Source organism: Podarcis raffonei, chromosome 11 (genome assembly GCF_027172205.1).
Source record: "Podarcis raffonei isolate rPodRaf1 chromosome 11, rPodRaf1.pri, whole genome shotgun sequence".
Classification (NCBI taxonomy): Eukaryota; Metazoa; Chordata; class Lepidosauria; order Squamata; family Lacertidae; genus Podarcis; species Podarcis raffonei.
The window spans coordinates 17,600,579-17,626,251 of record NC_070612.1 but is presented as its reverse complement, the minus strand read 5'-3'; the positions used below and the strand labels follow the sequence as shown (position 1 = coordinate 17,626,251).

The 25,673-nt window shown below is 38.6% G+C and overlaps 1 protein-coding gene across 3 annotated transcripts in view; it reads right to left on the bottom strand.

The window, feature by feature from the left end:
* NIPBL (NIPBL cohesin loading factor) overlaps positions 1-25,673 on the bottom strand; it is a 122,445-nt gene that overhangs the window by 38,075 nt on the left and 58,697 nt on the right. For 2 of the 3 annotated variants that reach the window (XM_053408425.1, XM_053408424.1), the window contains exons 5-10: positions 24,997-25,096; positions 23,201-23,352; positions 22,816-22,967; positions 21,430-21,523; positions 11,215-11,847; positions 2,164-3,672 (exon numbers count right to left, since the gene is read on the bottom strand). In XM_053408425.1, coding sequence (XP_053264400.1) covers positions 2,164-3,672; positions 11,215-11,847; positions 21,430-21,523; positions 22,816-22,967; positions 23,201-23,352; positions 24,997-25,096 — 2,640 coding nt within the window. The remainder of the gene's footprint in view (positions 1-2,163; positions 3,673-11,214; positions 11,848-21,429; positions 21,524-22,815; positions 22,968-23,200; positions 23,353-24,996; positions 25,097-25,673) is intronic. The other variant, XM_053408427.1, reaches the window with a different exon arrangement.

Below are 25,673 nucleotides of genomic sequence, written 5' to 3'. Positions count from 1 at the left end.
GCCTCCCCGCCCCCATAAAAACTTTCTGGGAGTCACCTTCGAATGATGTGGGAAATGAAAAATTTCCTACAGAAAAAGAAAGCGTTGGAAAATTTTCTATTTCATATGCTCATTAAGAGCAATTAAAGAATGTCAAATGCAAAGAAGGCATAAGGTAAGCTTGGCAGTTTCAAAGTTTTTAACTTTGTTTACTGAATACAAGCAAAGTAAGCATGCTAAATCAGATCATCCTCTCTAGTCTCTGCTCCTCTCCTGTACTATTTATCCACAGTGAGCTGCAACATAACCACTGTGAAAACAAGGATCTTTCTCCAGTTATGAGAAATGAGGCATTACCCTTCTCTAACAGAACAAATGACTGAGGTTGAGATAAAACTCACAGACACCTCTTCTCCCACTTTGACCACCTGATGCATACTTCCACCCTCTAGATTGTTCAGTTATCTAAAATGTTTAACACATCTGTCATGAAATCCGTTCATGTGCTCAAATTAAAGTCTCTGACCCAGATATTAGTTATAGATCAAGAACTATTTAAATAAACCAGTTTTACACTAACTATCGAAGTATGCTTGTTTTACAGCTTAGTTACTATTGTCTCAGGCACATCTGTGAAAGGAAACAGTTCATTTTTCAAAGTGACAATGAAATAAATAAATAATCCCAACTGTAGGCCTTAAATGAGGACAATAATGACAACATTCACATATCACAGTGAGCCAGAAACCATGGTGTACCATGCACAAGCCCATTATACCTACTCTGCTCCTCCCTCCTTGTGCTGAGGAACATAGCTTACCATGGACATGTGAATGTAGCCATTTTTTAATTCTAAAATGGGAGTTGTAGTTCCAGCATCAGTGACCATACAGTAATTGCTCTGTTTAAGTATAGATCAATATTTTGCAACCAAACATAGATTGAAAGCTAGCCACTCTTCTACATTCAGCTAATGTTTACAGAAATAAAGACATATAATACATTGATGCCTTCATATATATATTTTTGAAATTTGCATTAATTATAGTTACACATATGTGTGCAATATAATAGTATCATGTTGAGCAAAAACCTTTAAAGGAAAGGATACTAATAACTGAGAAAGGACTACCATGTGTAGAAATGAGTAAATTAGCTACAAGCTGGACAAGAACAGAAAGGCAAAACAAGCTGAACATGGTTAACTAGGTGTACATGGCTGATCATCTGCTTATACTGTACAATATCTACAAAAACAAATTAAGTTCCACTTTTTAGGTTGATATGCAGAATTAAACAGTTAGCACTAAATCTTCATCTGAAGCGCTTCTTTGTGTGCTTCTGTCAACTGAGCTTCAGCAGGTGGCTACAAGTGAAAGAATCTTCTTGATAGTGGCATACTTCCTCCTCAAAGAATTCCAGCCGGCGCTTACTGCAATGCCTTCTCAGCACCAAATACCATTTTATTTTCACAAACCTACTAAATCATGACTTTTTTCCTCTTTGTTTTCTTTTATCTGTTTTGATCCAAGTATACTTTGTTGATAAAGTATTAAACAGGGAAATGATTATGTAATCATTATTTCCCGAAATCTAGATTGGTGACTTCTGTGAAATTCCAACTTTAGGACAAGCCTACACCTGGAATTTTTAGAGCCATGTTTGTTTCATTATACCAAGCTAATATTAGTCATATTCAGAGTAGACCCACTGAAATTAAAAGACATGACTAATTTAGACCCATTAAAAGTCCACATTGGTTATACTTAGCTGGATAAAACAGATAGTATTGTATTTTACTATTTTTCTGAAAAATGCAGCAGGTTACCACCAAAGATGAAAGCTAGGAACCCTAAGAAATAACGCCCAAGTAAATATATAATAAACTCGATTCCACAGCTAGGCTGAAATAAAAACATGTACTTTTCCTGTGGGGTAGAAAATCAACACCTACAATACTTCTATCTTTGTTAAACAACCTTTTTGGGTAATCAAGCTTTGCAAGTACAATCTAATACAAAACAATCCCTAATATGTTTACACAAACTGATTTAGGAAAGTCATGGTTAGGAACAACAACAGCAACAACAACAACAACAAGAAAAACCCTCTTTACCAAAATTAAAATTTAGAATAAAGCACACCACGATACTAAGCATAATGGATAAAAACTTGAAAACTTACCTTTGTTTGATCTGGATGACTTGTTCTTGTTAGGTTTAAAACAAGAGCTTCTAGATTTGTCTTCTCTGTCCTTAATAATTTTTTGTACATCATCCAAAGAAAGCTTCTGCAGAACAACAACTGGTTTAGCTCCTTTATTTAGATCCTCCACAAGCCCAATCTTCTCAACTTTGTCCTTCGGTTCACCCTTAATTTCTGATTTCCTTGCTTCGTGCATGACATTACCATCTTTATCACGTTTGATTTTTGGAATGATAAAGTGTTTCAAAGCCCCCGATCTTCCCCCCAACAAATAACTGGGAAATTCCGCTTTATTGTCTGTGTGTGCTTTGTTACTATCCATTTTGCTCTTATTACCATCTGTCCTTCGTTCATCTTTACTGTTGTGTGATTTAAAACCCGGTCTATCTGGCCTTAATTTACCAATATCACTTTTACTTTCTTGTTTAATACGAGGGCTGTCAGGTCTTGGTCTCTGATCCCCAGATGACAGCCTATCCCGGGACTCACCAGACTCATGCCTGTGTTTTCTGTCTAGTTTTTCAGGTTTTGTGTTATCAGATTTAATGATATATTTAGAGTCATGATCGCCCTTACTTGAAGACCTCAAATACTCAGGTCTTCTCAGCTTGGATGAATCTCCTCTGTGTCTTTCTGATTCACCCCTGTCCTCAGATTTTTGTTTAAGGTTATCATGATCCCGTCTTAGAGAGTCAGAAACTGAACGTCCATCTGTCCTCTGTTTTAATGCATCAGGCCTTTCAGATTTCACTCTGGAAGGATCGGATTTCATGTCCATTTTATATTTAGATATATCAGGCTTCTTTTCTGAAGATGATTTACCAGAATCCCGCCTGTTTTCATGTCTGTGTTTGGGGGTTTCTGGCTTGCCTTCATTCTTCTGCTTTGGGGTTTCTGGCCTGCCTTCATTTTTCTGTTTTGGAGTATCTGGCCTCACTTCATTTTTCTGTTTTGGAGTCTCAGGTCGTTGCCTTATTTCCTGTTTGCCATTATTCTGCTTGCTCTCATTTGGTTTCACATCCACCTGTCTACTCTCATGTTTGCTCTCATGTTTAATTTCTGCCTGCTTGCTTTCAGTGTGTTTAGTTTCTATCCGTTTACTCTCATTTTGCTGCACTTCTGCTTGTTTGTTTTCATTGTGTTGTATTTCCACCTTTACACCTTCGGAATCTGACTTTTTCCTAGGGATGTCAGGGTGGTTTTCAGACTTTAGTTTAAGTACTCCAATAACATCCTCTTGAGGAACAAAAACAGAACCATCGTTACACTGCTTTATCTCTTCAGGCTTTTTGATGATGTCAGAGTCCTGAGTAGCAGTTGCCTGAGAGTCCGCCCGTCCTGCTTGTTGTAGATCAATACTAACCATCAAGGCTGGCCTCGACCCATTTCCTGCAGAACCTGTCTCCTGAGAAGCTGGTTTATTTCCTCCAGTAGCACCTCCAGCCTCCTGTGGATAGGAATCTTGTTTTCGTTTCTTCAAAGGCTTATCTGCAAATCAAAGAAAGAATAAATTAAAAATCTTCATTTTAGTGAATATATCAAGGAAATGAAACATATGCATTTTTGTATGTTCATAGACGATGACACATAACTGGACTGCTGTAGAAAACAATATAACTTAAAATGAATTAGGGAAAGCTACTGAGATTTTAAAACAAAACAGTCATACTAAATTATGTTTGAACCATCTACAGCAAGATAGAACCAACTATACCAGCAAGAACAGGAAATAATTAAATTTCATCAACATTCATTAAATAAATATTCTTTGAGGAATAAATATTATTCTGAATTACATCTGTAACCTGAAGCATCTGTAACCCGAGGTACCACTGTATTCTGTCTAAAAGATTTGTGGTTAGCAATGAGCTTTTACAAAATTCCTGACATCCACCAGGGGGAGCCCTGAGCTCTGCTGCCTGCCAATGCAAGAACTGCTAGGCAATGCTTATTTCCAAATGTATCAGTGGGAAATGATAGGATTTGATTCCCTCCCCCCCTCCCCACGGGGTTGAGCTAAGACTTCACCTGTTCTGGTGGTTACTTTCATTTTCTATTTTAGTTCTGTGGCTGCTTATTCCTAAACAAACAGCCCACAATTTGGGGCAACAAAAGGGAAGTAAACAAACAACTGTAGTAGCACCAAAGGGGGAGAGGAGGAAGCAAAGTAAAAATAAAAACAAAAACATAACCAATTCAAAAATATACAATAGGAAAAGCACCAGACCAAGAAAAGGCAAGTACTCAACAGAGAGCAAGGAGACTCAATCATCACCAACTGCAGGCAGGCAAAGTCAGTCTGGTGTGAGGGATCACTCCTCCCACCGGAGAGGAGGCAAAAGGCTTCAGTGAACCTGCCTGTTCCTTCCAGTAGGCAGTGCCATCTCTATGAGGAACACCATCCATCATTCTCTAGTAAACCCTCCCCTGCCCCCAAAGTAAGGAACTTAAAAAACTAAAGGTAGCTCAGCTAGGTCTCTTTAGTCCTGGCCACTGCAGCAGTAGTGGAGAAGGTGGAGGAAAACCCAATTTCTGAAAGACAGGCACCATAGCACTATAAAAGTGAAGGTGGAGAGAAAATCATTGCACAGAGAAATCCTGCCTCCTACTTGACTGAGCATAGAGCACGCCAGTGTCTGGATGATTGGATAGTGCCAAAGAAAGAAATGACTAGTATTCAACAGTCACAAAGTTCATTAATAAATCTATAGCTCTTGTACAGATTTTTAGGACTACAGAAATTATAGTCCAGCAATCAGAACTCAGACCATCAGCCATGTCTTGTGGTCAGCATGACAACCCACCTATTTTTACAGTCCTCAGGAGAACGAGTTTTGCCAAGGCAGAGTGGCTTGGGAAATCAGAAGGTAAACAGACATTATACACCTGTACACTTAAAACCTCATTATTTTTGTTCTCCTGGCATGCATTTGTTTGTATCCCTAAATACAACAATTTTAGTTGAACCAAAATTTCTCAAAAGCCTTTTTTTCCTAAAAGAATTTGGAGATTTCACCCTGGAAAAATATGTCACTTTGAAAATTTTATCTGAATGCTCTCCACCATTTTTTGTGGTGAACACTTTTTCCTTCTACAATGCCTTGGAATGGTGTTAGGTCCAGGCAATGTAAAAATGCAAAATGGTGGCCAGGCTGCCAACAGTTTCTTGCAACAGCAGCGGGGGAATTAATGAGAAAAACAAGCTATACTACTGCTTTATAAGTTCTTACATCGGTCGTATCAGTATCCGTTAGCTACACTGATTAGTGAGCTCTGATCCACAAGTACTATATTTACCTGTATGGATATTCTAAAAAAACTACTTGGTATGTATTCCTTATTCCTTATTTATTCATTATTTAATATGCAGGTTGCTCAGTGTTATTTTTGTTGTCATTCACTGTAAGTAATGTCTTTAATTTCATTATCAGCTGAAGAAGAGTCTAGTTCAAAACAGTTGATCCAATCTGGATATACTGTACTGCTTATTTGCTGATTGCTGTTAAATTCGTTACGTTGGAGCACACACCACATTACTTCTTGGGCATTGAAAGGCATCCTGCCTGCATCATAGTGTTCCTCACCAGTAACTCTTTACAGTAACTGTTTGGTTATGAACCGATATATATGATTTGGATATTACTTGGAAATTGTAAGCTCTGGATGACATTCTACTACCAATTATAATATATTTATCACATTCATTAGCAACGTGTTTCAATAGATATAACTACATTTATAATGGCAAGCCTAATCCCATTTCTCCTCTCTCCAGAAAGATGATGAAATGCTTATTCCCCCTTTCCCATCCCCAATTTCTCTGTCCATAAATAGGGTTGAGAATTACAATAGATCATTTGCATACAACTAGTTTAGATTACAAAACTACCAATAGTGGACATAAAACTGTCTTTTAAAAAATATGCATTAAATCCATCTCCTGATAAGAAAAAGAGTGAGACACTAGTAGAAGGAAATGGTTAAAAGTTAAACAATTACCTCTGAAGCATGTAATCAGATTCTTTGACTTTTCATTGAATCAAAGATCAAAGTGACTCAAATCAGATCATATATAATCCTAGGAAATGAGATCCTTGAAGCTCAATATTTAAAGATGGTAAACACACCACAGAAAACAGCACAACATAAAACATGGCCACTTCCTTTTTGTTCACTTATAGGCATGTGCATACTAGAATGAAATTAAGAGAAGTCTTATAATCTCTAGAAATTTCTTAATTTGTGGAATTTTGGATAGAATTTCCTACATACAACAGAAAACTGGAAGAAGCTTAAAACAGTGATGATGCAACTCTCTGGCTTTGTGCATGAAAGGTGTGTGGAGACTTCAACACACACTGAACCATTCAAAAAGGTTGTGGACATATGTAGCTTTTCAGTTGTTTTAAATCAGATCTACATTTCCGTAAGTCAAACCAATTTCTTCTCCTTTCATTGGATAAGGAATCTCAGCACAGGACTTCAATCATGGCTTGGAACTATGTTATTCTAAATGCATGCATTTTTATACATACTGACTCACAGTCCATCAATGCCCACCTAAAACTGTCATTATTTGCTCGAGTTATGTTGCTTAGGCCACTATCTCCAGGATCTATTCAAGCATTACGGACCCCTGGATTTACCTCACTAAAACAACAACAACCAGCCCTCCAGTTTGAGATCATCCAGAATCTCAATTTATCCTATGCTCTGTAATTTATGAATCAGATTTTATATATTATCCATTCCTTGAGCCACATAATTAATAGAAGCTGCACTGACTCATGCAGAATGTTGATGGATAGTCACACAATTTGATGTTGATCTGTGTATTTTTAACTCAGGAAATGAATTTTCAATTAACAGTATCAAACTTACAGTGGTATCTTCCAGTTCATTTTTCTCAAGCTCTCACTAGTAGACAATGTGGCAAGGCTAAAAGCTGCTATGATACAGATATAATTCAGATCTCCTGGGCTACTAGATCTTTTAAGTATATCTATCTGGGCACAAGATTTGTTCTGACTGTTAAGCTTTCCTCAACATACCTTGAAAAGCGCAACCCACACATTACAGTAGCATTTTTAGTTTACATATCCCAAATATCTGGGAATGGGTTGGGGGGAGGGGAAAGCAGATTTTTTTAAAAAAAAAAAAGTTTATAAAAAAGCAAAAAAAAGGTAAATATGGATTTGTAATGATTAGGAAGCCAATTTCAGGACACCTTTATATTGTGTCACTAACATTAAGATGTAACACACGTTTCTGAACCAGCTGTAAGAATACATAAGTGAGAATGATCTGATAAATTTAGTAAAAGTATTAGATTTAAAAGAGAAAAAAGAAACACTTAATCTGTATACAAGTAAAGTAATGCCAACCAACACTTTGAAACATAATTATGCTAAACCATTAAAACAGATTAAAGCTTCATTAAAGGGAAAATGAATTTTAGACTTTGTATCACACACTTGGTGTCTTCTGACAGCTGAAATAGTGACCTGGTATGGTACGGGCTTCCATCACTGAAATATAGCTCTCCTGTTGTAGTAAATTATGCAGGACATGGCATTCTTATCTAATGGCACAACAGTGATTGCATCAGATTATTAGGGAAAGGCACTCCCAAACTTTTCATGTTGGTGACACACTTTTTAGACATGCATAATTTTGCAAAACAGTAAATCAGTTTTATTAACAAATTGGAGGTTAAACTAACCACTTTCCAGCCCCGGTAGGAGCATCCCAGAGAGCATTCACGAGACACACTGCAGCCAACATGCTGACGTGTCACAACACACAGTTTGAAAAGTTCTGCTCTACCTGCTACCTATCCTTCCCATAGCACCATCTATTTAACATCTTCTCAATCTCACAGGATATGGAAAGCATTCCTGTTACTATAGCATCTGATATCTCTCTCCCACGTCTGCAGCAGCTGCAAGGCATGTGTGCATTGCACCCATTGTCCCAGCTCTAGGTTTAACCCAGAAGAGGGAAACATTCCTCCACTGTCCATACTGGCAAAGACACAACAAACAAGGGCAATTCCCATGGTCTTATCAGGTGCTATAAAATTTACGGAGAGCTATCATTTCAAAGAAAAAAAGAGGCCGCATGTATGCTGATTGGACTATTTCACTGGACCAATGGAGCTAAAACAATATGTCATCTACACTGATTTCAGAAGAACTAATGTAAGTGTTTGTATTTACAAACCACGGTATCACTGATATCTTATACCTCCTAGATATTTCAGATTTAGAAAACTGGTAGTGATGTATGTTAGCAATGCTCTGCCGAATTACTTAAGAATTACTTAACCAATTATGGATAAAACGTAACAATTGAAATTGCAGGCAACTCTTTGTCAATGGACCCTAAGATGGCTCTATGCTATGTGAAGATATCCCTGCTTGCAACTAGAACTGGTGATTAACTTATTGGTGTCAGCCCAAATATGTATCACAAGCTATTGGAAAAAAGAATTTCAAAGGTATAAGCTAGCGTTCAGACAACTTTTAAAATAAAGAAGGAGCTCTTTTCCTATGTCTTTTACTAGTATTGACTATCCAATAATTCAGTAGATTTGGCTGTCTTTCCATTTCTCCATGAAGCAAATGTTGAGGAAATGCTGCCAAAATGCTTTAACAATGAAATGTAAGTAGGCTACATGGATATTCCCATACTGAACAGCAACAGCCATTTCTATTATCTCAGTGTGGAGGCAAGCAGAACACTGCAAGGTAAAATGTCAATCATGATGATTTTGCCTGCCAATAGTCTCCCCTGAGAGACTTGGCATGATCTTTCTTTTATTGCTGCTTTGTGCACATGTCCAGCAGCATTTTTACCCTAACTGCGGATCTGCACCTGTTCAAAAGGCCAGAATAAGAGTAAGTTGCTTCTGATGAGGCAAAGTTAGCAGCCCAGATGGAGACAAAAAATTGCTTGGGGTACCAACTAGCAAAATGCTGAGGTGAGAGCAACTATTTGATCAAATTCCCCTCTCATTCCCAAGCATGTTAAGCATCCATTCATAGAACAGAAGTGAGAATCCATATGCAGGAGCCACAGCTGTTATCCCTTTCTTTTGCCTCCATATCTTCTCCCCCTTGCAAGGAGAAAGTTTGCCTTGCACTAGCCTGGAGAAGTTGGAGAGCTGTGCCTGCAGCCTTAATTGTGATGAAACTTGAGACTTTGTTCTATTTGAGAGAAGTGCTGCCCATAAACTTTTCCTCTCTTTGCACCCGCCTCCCCACCAATGACTTGCCCAAAGTGCATGTAGTTCTATCCTCTTGGTGACAGAGCTAAACTTGTGCCAACTTAGGAGCTGCCTATTTCATATTTTCTTCTTCTCTTCCTACTCTTCCACTTCCTTCCTCAAAAAAATCCCACTTCCCCCCTAAATATAACTCCCACTCTATCTACTAACAAAAAATCGGGGGGGGGGGGATAGCACACTTACTTGTAACTAAGCTCAAACGAACACAAAGTTACATTTCTAAGTAAACATGCAAATAATTGCTCTCCAAGTCTGATGGCGACAAACTCTGGTGATCTGCTATCTTACTTTTATGAAATTGTTCAACCTAGTTCTAGTATGGCTTTCAATCACTCATATCTTGGTGACATTTCTGACTATATATGCATTGGGTAGATATTAGATGTATCTCCTAAAATGAATTACTGTATTTTTTGCACCATAACACTCACTTTTTTCCTCCTAGAAAGTAAGGGGAAATGTCTGTGCGTGTTATGGAGGGAATGCCTACGGGTGGCATGCCTACAGATTTTCCTCCTCTAAAAACTAAGTGCGTGTTATGGTCGGGTGCGTGTTATAGAGCGAAAAATACGGTAATTTAGTTTTACAAGTACAGTGGTGCCTCGCCAAACGAAAAGAATCCGTTCCGTGATTCTCTTCGTCTAGCGGTTTTTTGGTCTTGCGAAGCAAGCCCATTGACAGCTTAGCGGATTAGCGCTAGAGTGGTCTAGCGGCTTTCAGCGATCAGTTGTTAAGCGGCTTATCAGCAGAACAGCTGATAAGCGGCTTAGCGGCTTAGGAAAGGGGGGGGAGCGAAAAAAACCCGCGGGGACTCGCAAGATTTTTTCGTCTTGCGAAGCAACCCCATAGGGAAATTCGTTTTGCGAAGCGCCTCCAAAACGGAAAACCCTTTCGTCTAGCGGGTTTTCCGTCTTGCGAGGCGTTCGTCTTGCGGGGCACCACTGTAGAGTAGGTTCGCAAGTCTGTTATTTTGATAATGCAAGATGTTACTAGTTTTATTTCTGGTTAAACAAGCACAGGATTGATATTAGTTCCATTCTCTCCCTACCTTCTTTTCTTCTTATTTCTCATCACTTGAGGTAATGAGGGGGGAGCACAAGGGAGAATTGATCAGCATTGGATTATGATGTTTAGAAAAATAATATACTAAATGCAATCACTGTAACAAGATCTTTGTGTGATGTTAAGTCTCTGGTGTGTAGTTCAGATGTAAATGTCTACTGATAAAGGAAGGTCACTGCAATTGTGTCCAGCTCCAGCCACATTTTTTCCAGCTAGATTCACCACCAGTATGTTGTAACTGGCTCTGGGAAATATACACACACAAAAACCAGATCCTGCAAGCTGAAAGTCTGCCCACCTTAACAAATGCATTACAGGATGAATGCTGCAAAAAGTGGCTATCATCAATTACAAAGCTTTTCCCTTATCCCTTGCTCTACTCTTGAGAAGAGAAATGCAAGTTACAGTAAACAGCCCTATCCTATGTCAATCCAATTGAGTTCAATAGCACTTATCTCCAAGTGAGTATAGACAAGATTACAACCTAAATTGTATTCCTTTTTGGTTTAAGAGAGATTTGTCACACTACAAGTTTGTTCTCTAAATATTTAGACACCACTAATCACCAACTCTGTACTAAGAATGTGAAGTTATATGGAGATTATGGTTTATTTTCAAGGACTTCTAGGGGATAGGAAATTTGATTAAATATAAATACAGCACATACGCAACAGTTTTACCTTTGTCTTGCACTTCTTTTGAAAACCGTTCCCTTTCAATAGCTGATTCCCGTTCTATCCGTTCAATTTCAGCCAATGCATCCAATTCTACTTCATCATATGGCGTGATAGTTCCATGTTGTGAAACCTGTTGATGCGTCTGTACCAAAGGATTTTGAGGTTGTTTTGCAGAAACTGAAGTGTTCGGTTGTAAAACAGGCACTTGTTGTGCCTGAAGGAATGCTGTTTGTTCATGCTGCGGCAAACACTGAGCAGCATTTAATGGGCGATTAATATCCTGTGGAGTAACTGGTGTTTTAGAAGTCTGTCCTGGATACTGCACATTAAAGGAAATGTCCCCTTCTGACACGTTACTGTTTTCCAAACCAGAAAGCATATCATCCTGCTGGTCCATATCTGAAGATCTTACACGAGTAAGTCTTAACGTAAGTTTAGTAGAGTCCTTAGATGGAGAGCTAATGATATCATACATTGCAGCTTTTTCAGTCTGGTCTTTTTCATCCTTGCCTAACTTCATTTTCTTTTGTTTCTTTTGCTTTCTTTCAGGAGAATCTAATAATATGTCTGGGGGAACATCTCTAGGTGATGAGTAAGGTGGAGGCTGAGACTGAAGTATTAAAGGTGGTCTTGATCCTAGAATAATAATTCAGAAAAACTGAACAGTTATGTTGGTTCACATTTCTATGAAAGCACACAAAAATAGTCTTTATTAGTAATTTGTACTTGTACAGATATTTGCACTTACAAAATGGCAAAAACTCAGTTTAGAGGAATATTGAGGTCTGTAATATTCACTACAACCCACCTATAATATCTGCAGTAAAAGATGCCTGTAACTCCTAGCAATTTAGCAATCCATATCTAACATGAGAGGTACCAAGAGGTAGAAACCATTTTGGGACTGTGCTCAACTGGGGCAGGGCTTCAGCTATTAAAGAATGGAGTTAATCAAAATGCATCCAAGGCCATAGGGGAGAACAAAGTTTAAAGATAGCTAGCTTCTCACTAGAGTCCAGTGATCAAAGCCCAAAATAATGAGCTGTAGACAGGCAAATCGGACTGCAACTAACACACATCCATACACACATACACACATGCAGCGTCATGCGAGTTCCCTACTCTTAAGGATCTGAGAAAGGAAAATGACTCTAATAGATTAGCTGGTTTTGCGTCTTTCAGCAACTGGAACAGGCCTCTCACATGAGTCTGGCATAATTTTTACATACCAATACATTTTCTACTTACAAACAGCTGAAAGTATTGCTTTTGCCATGTTGCCTACTGTTATTGTTTGTTAACTACCCCCCCCAAGATTGCCCATTTATGTGAAAGATGTTGGTAGAGTCCATTTGCCATTACATCCTATACTAATTAAAGGCATTCATTTGCACTGACACACTACCCACTACCCTCCTGTGCTATCTAAAAAGTGTCTGAAGTAACACACAAAGTTTAACATCCACAACAATTTCCTCATATAAGGTTCTTCCTCTACTTAAGTACAGAGGTAGAAAAGGGTGATTAAATTGTATGCCACTGCTGTATTTTCAGCTAGTGAAGCACAGTGATAGAGAATTTGTAGTAGTTCATGGTACTGCCAGCAACTGAATGCTTTAACACAGTAGCAGATAGGTCACATTCTGTGAAGTAACTAACAGAAGTTGTATTCAAACTCAAATTACTTAGGTCTTCAGGTTTATATAAGTAATGCAATAATGTTAAATTTAAAATAGAGTCCACATTAAAAACATGGATCTCTGCCTCTCTGTGTGTGGTTTATTCATCTTCTTTCTCTTTGCATTTTTGCAGTTATTTACTGCCATTTCTCCATCTTCCAGCCTGTAAATTTGTGAGCCTTGATAGCATGTTTCTGCACGAGACACAATCTATTAATAGTGATTAATCTGTAATGCCCCAAACTCTACATTCCAAAGGAAGCATTTACTTCTCTAGGGCAGCACTGTAGCTGCAAAAAGGGCTTGCAGCCTCAGGGGAAAGTGTCACAGGGATTACCAACTAGTGCTGAACTTTGGGAATCACCAATCACATTCTAAATTTTGCTCTACATCTTAGGGTGTGTGTTTTTTTAAGTACATCTGAGAAGGCTGCACAGTTAGAACTTCAGATAAACACACACTATTTACTATAACAGCACTCAAAGTACTTATATGAACTCATTCTCAGAAAGCAATTAGCTTTTTTTTAATTAGGGATCCTTACTGCTCCGCTACTTTGTGATACAATAAATCCAGCAATTTAAAAAGCTGAATAGGAAGATTGAAGAATTCCTCTCCTTTTCCCCCCCAATGATAAGCATCAAATAAGGATGCTTTACAAATAGTTATCTTTTACCAGAAAGGGAGTTGGGCTAGTTGACTCAGTTAGGTCCCATCTAAATCTGAGATGTTGCAATATTTGTTATTTAAGTTACCAGTAGAGAATTTTGCTGAATTTTGGATGGTTATAAACAGTCTTGTCTTCTGAAGAATGCTTTTGCAGATGATTGTAGGTGGGGCTTGCAGAAATTTGGATTGTGTTGATGACCAAGCATCAACTCAAACTTATAAGTATACTCTACAGAGATGCAAGAGCCCCCTTTTCCAGATATTTCACTAGGCAGCATAATCTGTCTGATAGCGTCTATGAGTGGTTTATCCTTAGCCAAGCACTCTCCCATGAGCAGGGACATTTTCAATTGCTTCTCTAGCCTCATGTTCATGTGCAGCCTCAATACATCCAACAACAGGTGACTCAGCTTCTTTGGTATCAGCAACTTTCAGGTTCAGGAACAATCCAAAACTTGCAAAGGCTCACTGCTCCATCAGTTTGCTTGTTAATAGATAATCCACTAGTCAGGTAGTAAATCTACATCACTTTGGTATTTATGCTTCTTTTCCCCAAAGTACTAATAAGTCTTCTCTTAAGATGATCCTGCGAGTCTCAGGTGCTTCACCTCTATTAAGCAAATATTCTGCAGTCTCTATAGTTGAAATTCACCTTCACTGTGATGTTTCCCCATCCATAAAAGTGTGACAATATAGTACATATTTGGGGATCCTAAAAGTGTAAGTTTTGCCACTATATCGATATTTCCACTAATTGAAGAAACAAATCGCTCCAGATGGCGCCTTCATTTTTCTTTTCCCCCTTTAGATGGGACTGGTCACAGCTGGAAGGGACTTTTCAAGCCCTCACCTAGTATCCGGAAATTAATTCACAGACTTGTATATAGAGAACAATGAATATCCCATGTAACAACACACTGGAATCCAAAACATGTCAGCTTTTTCTGCGTGGCAATGAATGAAAGAATAAAAACTTTGTTGATTTAGTACTGAGTATTTGGTATTGAGGAGTCACTAGTCACACAAACTATTACAATATGTTTCAGTGAATATATTGTCCAAGTACAGATGACCCCAGAACTATTATTCCATAGAGTTAAATGAGTTATTATTCTATAGTCAGTTAGATGCCTTCTCAATTATATTAGTACAAGTAAAAGTATAACAAAATTTATTTAATAACTAAGTGGCCCTCAGGCAAGCCAGAAACTTCTAGGGGCAATATTTAATGTCTACAAGTAGTAGTAGTAGTAGTAGTAGTAGTAGTAGTAGTAGTAGTAATAATAATAATAATAATAATAATAATAATAATAATAATTTATTATTACGGGGAAAGACCTGTTCAAGAGTCTCCAAGTAAATATATAAGTTCATTGATAAGGCCCATCTTCTATTTAAAATGTGATATAAGATGAAGGCAAGACACCAAGAAACAAAGTTTTACATGCCATACAGGATTTTCTTTTATTTCTCCTTTATTTTTATCATGAAGAAAACTCCTGATCATTCTTCATGTTTGTGGACTGATGCTGCTCTTCACTCTTGAAAAAAGTGTGACCCCTACCAAGTGTTGATATTCTTATTCCGTCTCTAACAACTTTTTCCAAGGCAGAATGGTTTCCACCAGTCTAGAAATTCTAGAAGATCAGCAGATTTGCAGAATACAAACCTTATGGAGATTATCAATCTAGTCAACCTTGCCTCCAATTCAAGGCATAACAGTTTAAATACACTTGACGATCATATGGAGCTAGAGAACGGATCATCTCTGCAACATACATGCAGCATAACAGACACTGTAAAGATCTAATTTACAAGGTAACGTATTATAAACTTAATGCCACTCTAGGGTTGAAACAAAATCAATAAGCATTTAAAGTTTGCTATCAGTCTTCATACACTGGTTAACCAATTCAAACTTTCCTTAAAAAAGAAACACAAGAGCTAAAGGCCCTGGTTCCAGCTCTACCCACAGAAAACTAGTCACGCATAGCAAGTGGTGCCTCAGTGAACATCCACATCCTAGTGTGTGTATAAACATTCATTCAGCCAGTTTGAGTGAGCCTGGGTGAGCCTCTGCATAACATAAACATACAGAAGTCTGTTTCAGAATTTTCCCTGGATCAGGACAAACGGAAACATTCTTAAAGTCAAAAAATTGGTTTGTTGGCATCAACACTTTTACTTCTTTTCAAGAATGATCAGGAATAGATCTAATTCCTGAAATAGAAATTACTTACCTGTAACAAATTATTGAAACAAACAGAAGTACAGTGGTACTCGTGTTACATACTTAATCCGTTCCAGAGGTCCAGTCGTAACAGGAAACCGATTGTAACATGAGGCGTGCTTTCTCTAATGGCGCCTCCCACTGCTGTCATGCTGCTGGAGCGCAACTTCCACTCACATCCCGGGGCAAAGGTCGCAACAAGCAGCATCTACTTCCAGGTTAGCGGAGTGCATAACCTGCAGCATTCATAAGGGGGTCAGTACGTAACACGAGATACCACTATATTGTTGAAAGAGCCAACCAGGCGTGGATGAATGAATACACACACACACACACCCCTCTCTAATATTTTAGGGGTAAGAACTAGCCTGCCATTTTTTAAAATAATGGTATTAAAGGCATGCCTTTGGTCTAATACAGTGCAATAAATGTAAACTAATATTCAAGCCTATGAAGAAAAATATTGTCTGCCACCTACAAGCAAAGTAGTGGTTATCCATTCCCATTAAGCTTCTTCTAATGCCAACTGTAAAATATGATCAACATATATGGCTCCTATCATGCAAGATCTGCAAATATGTTAGGACAAATGCTAACCATTTGATTAGCTTGTGATTTAGGCTTTGTTTCTTCATCTAGTGCCCACCTATTCTTGGATGTCAAATAGATGGACTTTTAATGCTGGAACTTGGTATCAAATCACAACTATTCCATTTTTCAACCACTTCTCAGGAAGTATCAATTAAACAAGCTAAGGCAAAGAAAATACTTTTTAAAAGCATGGAATAAACATGCACCATTTAATAATGGGAATTGAAGGGAATGGTAGGCATCATAAAAGGTGCAGACAATGGAGACAACTTGCATCTGGTGCTTGTATCTGCATCTCCACAGCCCCATGACACTGTTGGGTGCTCATCCACTGTGCTCAAAAGCTAAGTGGTGCTGGTGCTAAATTCTAGGTTAATGAATAATAAGACCATGCTCACACATGATCTAATTGTTGATAAAGGTGCTGACCAGGGTGTGCATTACCAAGAAAAAAGAATATAAGAAGAGCCTGCTGGATCAGTTAAGTGACCTATCTAGTCCAGCATCCTGTTCTCACAGTGGCCAATCAGATGCCTGTGGGAAACCAACAAGCAGGACCCAAGCACAAGAGCACCATTCCCTCCTGTGGTTTCCAAAAACTAGTATTCATAACCATTACTGATGGCACAGCCATCATAGCTAGTAGCCATTGAAAGCTCTACTGACTCCCTCTCCTGAACTTGTCAAATCCTCTTTTAAAACCATCCAAGATGGTAGCCATCACTGCCTCCTGTGGGAGTTAATTCCTTAGTTTAATGGTGCAATATGTAAAGAAGTACTCTTTTTACATTTCCTGAATCTTCCAGCATTCAGCTTCTTTGTATGTCTACAAGTTCTAGTGTTATGAGAGAGGGAGAAAAACTTTCCTCTATCCACTTTCTCTATGCCATGCATAATTTTATAAACTTCTATCATGTAACCTCTTAGTCGCATTTTCTGTAAACAATGAAGTCCCAAATCTTGCAACCTTTCCTTATAGAGGATTTGCTCTATCCCCTTGATCATTTTGGTTGCCCTTTTCTGAATATTTTCCAACTCCATGAAATCCTTTTCACAATAAGGTGTGAGCAGGAGAGAAGGGTGAGCCATATCTTTCCCAGTTCTGTCCCACTGTGTACTCAGTGCAGCACCAACCCAGGCTAGAGAGATGGGATTACTGTGGTTCATCAAAGTTCATTCTCCCTCATAGGGAAATCTCTATGCCCCAGGGATGGACCAGAGGATCTGCATCTGACTCTGGGTCTTAGGGACACATTGGGCATGCTGTTGTTGTTTTACCACCCACCAAGCTGCCCTGACTGAGCAAGTCTTGGGCGTGGTGTTGTAGGAATCCCAAATAATAATTCTGGGTGATTTCAGCAACCATGCCAAGCCTGCAGTTGGAGCAGCTCACAATTTCATGGCCTCCATGGCAGCTGTCTCAGATACCCTTTACTTTGTCTTTGCTCCAAGTGGGGAGAGGGGTGGTCTATAAATAGCAGCGGGTAGGTGTCTCTGTGACTCTGTTGTCATGGTCAGGCCACTTCCTAGTGAAGATTGGACTTCCCAGTGAAGCTAGCAGTATTCCCACTGCAAGGGTGGGGGAGTGATTAAGATAGTCTGCCCTTTGAGACTTAGGGATCCTGATGGAAACTGCTTTGGTCATCCTGTATTTTAACTTCTGTCGGGAGAAAGGAGTGTGTGTGTCCGTTATTTGTCTTTAATCTCAGCTTTCAATACCACTGACCACATTATCTTTCTGGAATGGCTGTCTGAGTTGGGGGTAGGTGGCATCCCTGTGTAGTAGTTCCAATACTACTTGGATGATTGTTTCCAGAAGGTGGTGCTTGGGGAGTGTCATCCGGTCCCATAGAGTCTTCAATGTGGGGTTCCACAGAATTCAGATTAATTCCCCATGTTGTTCGACATCTGCAGGAAATCACTGAGTGGGGTCATCTCAAGTCTTGAGTACATTATCAGCAATATGCTACTGACGCACAGCTCATCTTCTTTATATTTTCAGCTGCGACAGTGGATATGTTGGACCAATGTCTTGCCTCATTAATAGACTGGATGAGAGCCAATAAACTGAAGCTCAATCCAGAGAAGACTGAGGTACCATTAGTGGGTGGTTCCCTAGACTGGTGAATGGGAAGTAGCCTGATCTGGATAGGGTTACATTCCCTCTGAAGGAGCAGGTTCATAGCTTGGTGGTACTTCTGGATCCATTACTGTCACTTGAGGCTCAAGTGCTCTTGGTCATGCTGCTTCCATCAGTTTCAACAGGAGGTCCAGTTACTCCCCTATCTGGACATGGATAGTCCAACAGCAGGTAACACTGTGGTCTGAATCACTGAGCTTCTTGGGCTTGCCGATCGGTTGGTCGGTGGTTCGAATCCGTGCAATGGGGTGAGATCCAATTGCTCTGTCCCTGCTTCTGCCAACATAGCAGTTCAAAAGCACACCAGTGCAAGTAGACAAATGCCGGCTACCTTGGCTAAAAAGAAATGAGCGCTGCTCCCCATAGACACCTTTGACTGGACTTAACCGTCCAGGGGTCCTTTACCTTTTACCTTTAGTCCAACTTCGGTTGTATATGCTCTGGTGACCTATACATTAGATTACTACCATGCATTATATGTGGGGCTGCCTTTGAATGCAGTTTGGAAACTGCAGCTGGTGCATAATTTAGCAACCAATTTGCTCACAAGTGCACAACAATGTGAGCCCATAAAACCAATCCTGACCCAACTTTACTGGCTCCCAATTAGTTTCCAGGCCCAATTTGAAGTGCTGGTTTTGGCCTGTAAAGACCATCTTTCCCCATATGTACTGACCTGGAACCTGTAATCATAATCTGAGGCCCTTCTTCAGGTACCCACCCATCCACCCTGCTCCATGGGAGGTCTAGAGAGTGGAATCATGAGAATGGGCCTTCTCAGTAGTAGCTCCTCACTTGTGGAATGCTCTCCCCAGAGAAACTCAGCTGGTGCTATCATCACGTATTTTTAGGCGCCAGCAAAAAAAAAAAAAGGCATTTGGCTTTTAATTATCTATGGCTTCCTTGAATGGGTGGGATGTTTTTTTCCAGCTTTTGAAAAACTGATTTCATATTTTTGGGGTTTTTTTATTCCAGCTTTAATGTATGCATTTGTTTATATATTGTAAGTCGCTTTGAGTTAACTTGGTAAAAATTGTGTCAACGGCCCTTTGCAATCATTCCACAGTGAGATGGAGGGCCTCAACAGGTTTGGCCTGTGGGAGGCCCTGTCCTTTAAACTGCACACCTGTAGCAGTTCAAGGAGAACCATTCCCGCCTGCCTTCAGAAGTATTCTGAAAACAGTACTGTTAGGGCAGGCTGATTTTTTCTTTTTAATCAACCAGTATCTGTTGATATTTTTAATTATGCATTATGTCTGTTTTTAAGATTTATTTCATCATATTTTATGTGTTGTAATCTACCCTGCTATATTTTATGAAAGTGCAGATTATAAACAAAAACATAAACATTATAAACATAGAATAATTTCTTTTTTAGATACTATCTATATCTGACTGGTATTATCTAAGGGGCTGCCTTCTTTGTCCAGTAATAATCTCTACGGTCAACTCAATCTGCCCCTTACTAGCACTCTTAATGTACATCTTGTCACTAAACAGGTTGAAAATAAATAGGATGAAGAACAAAACGTGCTCTTGGTGTTGGATTCTCATGTTATGGAACACCCTTCTCCTTGCCTAGATTGCACGGGTGACCTTATTTAGTGATGCATTTAGCTGCCAGGGATAAAGGGAGCTTTATCTATCATCGCAAAAATTAATTAACACTGGTAGAAGGGCAGCAATACTATGGGGGGGATTATAGCACTATACATCAACAATAGAGATAAAGGTTTTATTTAAGACAGGCAGTGCTGGAGTTCTGTAACTTCAGAAAATATTAGAAAACAGTCTGCCACACATTCAAACACATTAATGTACATAGAAGACATTTCCCACATACAATATCTTTATGATGTAAAGGAAAGAAAGAGGAGTTGCATTCAACAAAAGATGTAACCGAATATTATAAATTCTTCAGGTTGTACAGCAACTAACTATATATCTGAGCTCAGCTAAACTATTAAGCCAACAAGTGGTCTAAACATGTTTCTTTCCCAACAATGTGACTAAAAATTTAATGGTATCATGAAGAAGAAAGTACATAGTGAACATGAACTGACAAAAAGTACATGTTCTTAGTTTTTTGAAACTTCTAATTGGAATTGTTTTTTCAACTTTTTGGATTTTCAGTTTCATCAGGAATTAGTGTTGACCAAGCTTGAATAACAATTTTTGAGGGCAGGAAGTAAGGTAAAGAATCCTGATATTTATTTTTTCAGTGTCCAACTCTGTGAGGCAGGCCTGCAAAACCTGTGACCCACTAAAGCCAGACTTGCCCAACCTGGTGCCCTGCAGATGTTATAGACTAAAACTCCCATCAACTCCAACTCCGACCATGATGATTAGAGCTGATGGGAGCTGTAGTAAAAGGCATATTGGAAAAGGCTTCATTTAAGTTATAGGCATCAGACCAGGTGGCCCTCCAAGCCCTTCCCATCACTGTAAAATAAAAAGAAAAGAGGGAGGGAGGGAGGAAAAACAGATGGCTTTGCAAGCTGCATTCTGCTTGATAGGCCAAAACTCTAAGCAGTATGAGGGTTATGAAAGGTATAAACAGTTATGAATCTGAAACCTGGAGGGTTTTTTTTATGTAGAAGGTAACCAGGAATATCCAGAATAAATGCGCCATATTATTTATATTTTCTTAAAAATAAACTATAAACTATGATACAGTGAAACAGCCTCTCTCTTGAAATACACTTTAGCCCTCCACATGGGCAATGTGTTGAAAGACTGTCAATTTTCAAGGTGTATCAAAAGTTATTGTTGAGTTAGTCTTTCATCTAACATAGTCCTGTTCTTGTTAGAAATCCAAAAGTTTTCTGTCCTGAACGTTCTTTGTCCTGAACTTTTGGCACAGATCTAGGTTTCTTATCTACAACAGTATCAAAGAGTCATACAGTTACCTTTAGGGGTTCCATCACTTCCAGCAGGAGAACATACGGACTGTGGTGATCTCAAGGAAAACGATGCAGTGTTCCTTACTGAAGAATCACCCTCCTAGGGATCATATTAGTGGATTATTAGAAAGGAGCAATTTTTTCAATGACTTCCTGTTTTTGCTTTTTATGAAGTTGCCACAAGGATAATTACCAGTGCAATTTCTCTGTCATGCCACATATTAGCAACAACAAGGACTTCATTTTACAGTGGTACCTCTGGTTACGAACTTAATTCGTTCCGGAGATCTGTTCTTAACCTGAAACCGTTCTTAAACTGAGGTACCACTTTAGCTAATGGGGCCTCCCACTGCTGCCACACCACTGGCGCACAATTTCTTTTCTCATCCTGAGGTAAAGTTCTTAACCCAAGGTATTACTTCCGGGTTAGCGGAGTCTGTAACCTGAAGTGTTTGTAACCCAAGGTGTTTGTAACCCAAGGTACCACTGTATATGAAAATAAAAGCATTCATCATATAGTAGTATGATCGAGCTATTAAAGTTAAGAATTATGAACAAAGCATTACTAAATTTTGTGGTTCAAATCATAGGCTAAAGAGAAAAACATTTCTTAGCAAACTTAATCTCAATTGAGAAGAAAACACTCCTCCATCTCTTTCTCCAGCTTTTTTTAAGAGCTTGGAGGAAGTAGGGGAGGAAAACTAGTACTACAAGAGGACGAGGAGAGATACTCTATTTCTCTTACATCCAGGGGAATGAAACAGCTCTGGCTCACCATCAACAGTTTAGGGCTACAGTGATGCATTCTCAAAGTAAATGCAATGTGGAGCTATTTCCCTGAGAACCTGAAAACAGTTTCACATTGCATCATGCCCTCCCTGCACCCAAAAAAGCTTTCAAAATATGTGAAACATACCAGGAAGTGTGAGGAACTAAGCATTCAACAAGTTATCACACAAGCTTAAGTATTCCTTTAAAAACCATCATACTATGGATCAGCAATACTAATCTCATTTTGTAGGTTACTTGACCAAAAGTAATAGCTTTACCATAAAATATTTGTCATTCAAGTACAGTATTAAACAAAAGCACCCAAAGGCAATGTTTCTACTGCTCTCTATCATTTTCAGTGAACTAATTTATAAAATCAGACTGGAGACAAAGTCTGAAGTTGTGCTAAGGTTTTAACTGTATGCACAAAATTTTCCATCTTTCAAAAATTAATGTACAGCATAGGTACCTAACACACACATTCACAATAGATGATACACACACACACACACACACACACACACACACACACACACACACACTTATTTATTTATTTATTTATTTATTTTCGGGAAACAATGCCTTAATGTTTATAAAACATTAAAATGATTTGTTACATACTTCACTGCTTATTCTGTGCACCATTTGCAGGTAGTCTTCACTTGAGCCATGTCTAGAATTATCAGCATGGTGATTAGCTGAATTGCCTGACAACTGACTTGTAACTTTATTTTCATGTATATTCCTCATCCCAATGGGACTGGATACTGAAGCTGAAATAAGAGAAGATAAGAGTGAATGCATACGTTTAAATATTTTCTAGCATAATTTTTCAAGAACAGATTTTATATTTAATCAGTGTGGTTTCTATGTTTTCTTTAACTAAAAACATATTTCAGAGATCAGATTTTGAGAACTAGTACTCCACAAATTCTAAGATTGACTAGATGAACAAAAACCAACTCTGTACATATATATATTCCAAAGACACAGAGAAAATAAATACCTTGCTGTATCTGCGGGTGAGGCGTGTAACTTGGAGGGTGTGAATATGGCAAATATCCTGCAGGGCTTTGAGGAGCATATGGACTAGGCACAGGGCTGTTTTGTGGTGCCATAAATCTATTACCAGAGCTTGTTTGTGGTGGCACAAATCGACTGTAAATAAAATCCAAACAAAGCATATATGAACATCAATCTAAACATGATTTTCCTTAAAGAATTTCACAGATGCTATACAATACAATAAACAGATAATACAATTCCTAGTAATTAATGGATTGGATCCACAGGTGCTCTTCCATGAGCAGAAAGCTTCTTCAACTCATGGAAGGGCCATATAGATCTCTCAGAGGAGGAAATTCTTAAGGAAAGACAAGTATTATCCCAGGGAGGAATGGCCCACGGTCTCCTCCCCTGACACGGTCTGGAGAGCTCTTCCACCCCACACCCCAAGAATCAATGGGGGAGGGAGTCCTGTTGCACTAGTGAAAGTCCTTGTGGAGCTTCTACTGGCAGACTGGTTTGTCAAATATGCCTCCAATAATTTAGATAGAGCAAGGGGATCAGACTGTGAGAATCTAAAATTGATTTGTTTAAAGATCATTATATATTATTCATTAAGATCTGTAATGAACCCTGTATAAAATTTTAGAAAAACAAGTCTGACTAATGAATTTATAAAAATTAAGAAATTTCCTCCTTTTCTTTGCACAAGTAAATGAAAATTGGAAAAAGAAGTGCAAGCACTATAAAATCGTGAGCACTGCTGTTGAGTAAAAGCTGCTTACAGAAAATCTCAAAACCAATGTCATAAACTGTGCTTAACTACTGTATTTTTTGCTCTATAAGACTCACTTTTTCCCTCCTAAAAAGTAAGGGGAAATGTGTGCGTCTTATGGAGCGAAAGCAGGCTGTGCAGCTATCCCAGAAGCCAGAACAGCAAGAGGGATTGCTGCTTTCACTGCGAAGCGATCCCTCTTGCTGTTCTGGCTTCTGAGATTCAGAATTTTTTTTTCTTGTTTTCCTCCTCCAAAAACTAGGTGCGCCTTGTGGTCTGGTGCGTCTTATAGAGCGAAAAATATGGTACTTTCCTTGTCCGTGTATATCCTAGCAAACTTTTCTAACTGATTATACTATGTGTTTCCTAATAACTCCTCAAATTGTAATTGAAGACACTAAAAAGTTTTCCTGGCATTTTAAGTGCATTGTTTGCATAATACCAAGACCTTAGTAAGTCAACACACCTTGCATTAAATATCAAATAATTCCTTTTATTGCCAAATATTTGGAGAACAGTCCTTGTGTATTTCATAAGTTCATTTTAATTTTTGCTTTCCAAATTACTATTTCACAGACATTTCTTAACAGAGAATCAATTGCAATTTCGTAGAATCTATCAGAATTTCTCTTTATGTACATCCCTGCAATAATCTTGTGAACTGCTGCTTAAACCCCCATATTGCATCAATTGTTAAGGGAAAGGTTGACATGAGAACTGCCAATAAGGATGCTTGCTGGGGGGGAGGATTACTTCAGGTGTAACTGAGACAGTTCTGAGAGGTTAGGGACTCAGTGTTGAAAATCTGAATTCTGGATGCACACTCTACTGAATCCTACCCCTACAGCCTTGCATCATACTGTATGCCATCTTTTTATGGTTCATCTAGTTATGCGTTTTGTCTGGGGTTCAAAGTGCCTCACTTCAATATTTAGAAAAACAGTAGTCCTTACTCAAAATATTAAATAGGTTTTATATACAGACTTAAAAAATTATAATCCTATGTTACAAACTTCATTTACCTGGAAGGGCTATGAGAGATAGTGGTTTGCTGATAATTGGAAGATGCAGGACTACCATGCATGGAATTCTGAGACAGTTTGTACTGCGGCATCATCATTCCTTAAAACAAAAAAAAAAGTTTTAGAAGTCACATCAAAGTATCTACTTACTTGTATATTTAATCCAATGCTTTGTTTTCCAGTTGTCATAACTATTACAAAATATCTTCAACTATAGCTATTATCTAGACAAAGTATTACAAGCATCAAACACATTTGTGCATATGACAATGGTATCTGAGCAACATCTCTCTCTCTCTCTCTCTCTCTCTCTCTCACACACACACACACACACATACACACACACACACACACACACACTTGGCCAGCATCTCAAAATCCATTCTCAGTGGCATACATAGCCCTACAGCTTTCTGCAATTTTTCAGAGCAGTTACAGGTGCTTATCTTAATGTAGCACACATGAAATACTGGATTACTACTGAAGGTATAGAAGAAAAAGTAATATACTATACCACCCCTTTATTCTACAGGTCAGAAAAGAATAGTTCAATTCAGACAATACACAAAATCATAATGTGCATAGTTTCAAATCCACTCCATAATTTGAACTTACTAATGTATGGGCAAGTTTAGAGCTGCCAATTTGCTTCATCTTTTCATTTCCTCAGTACTTCC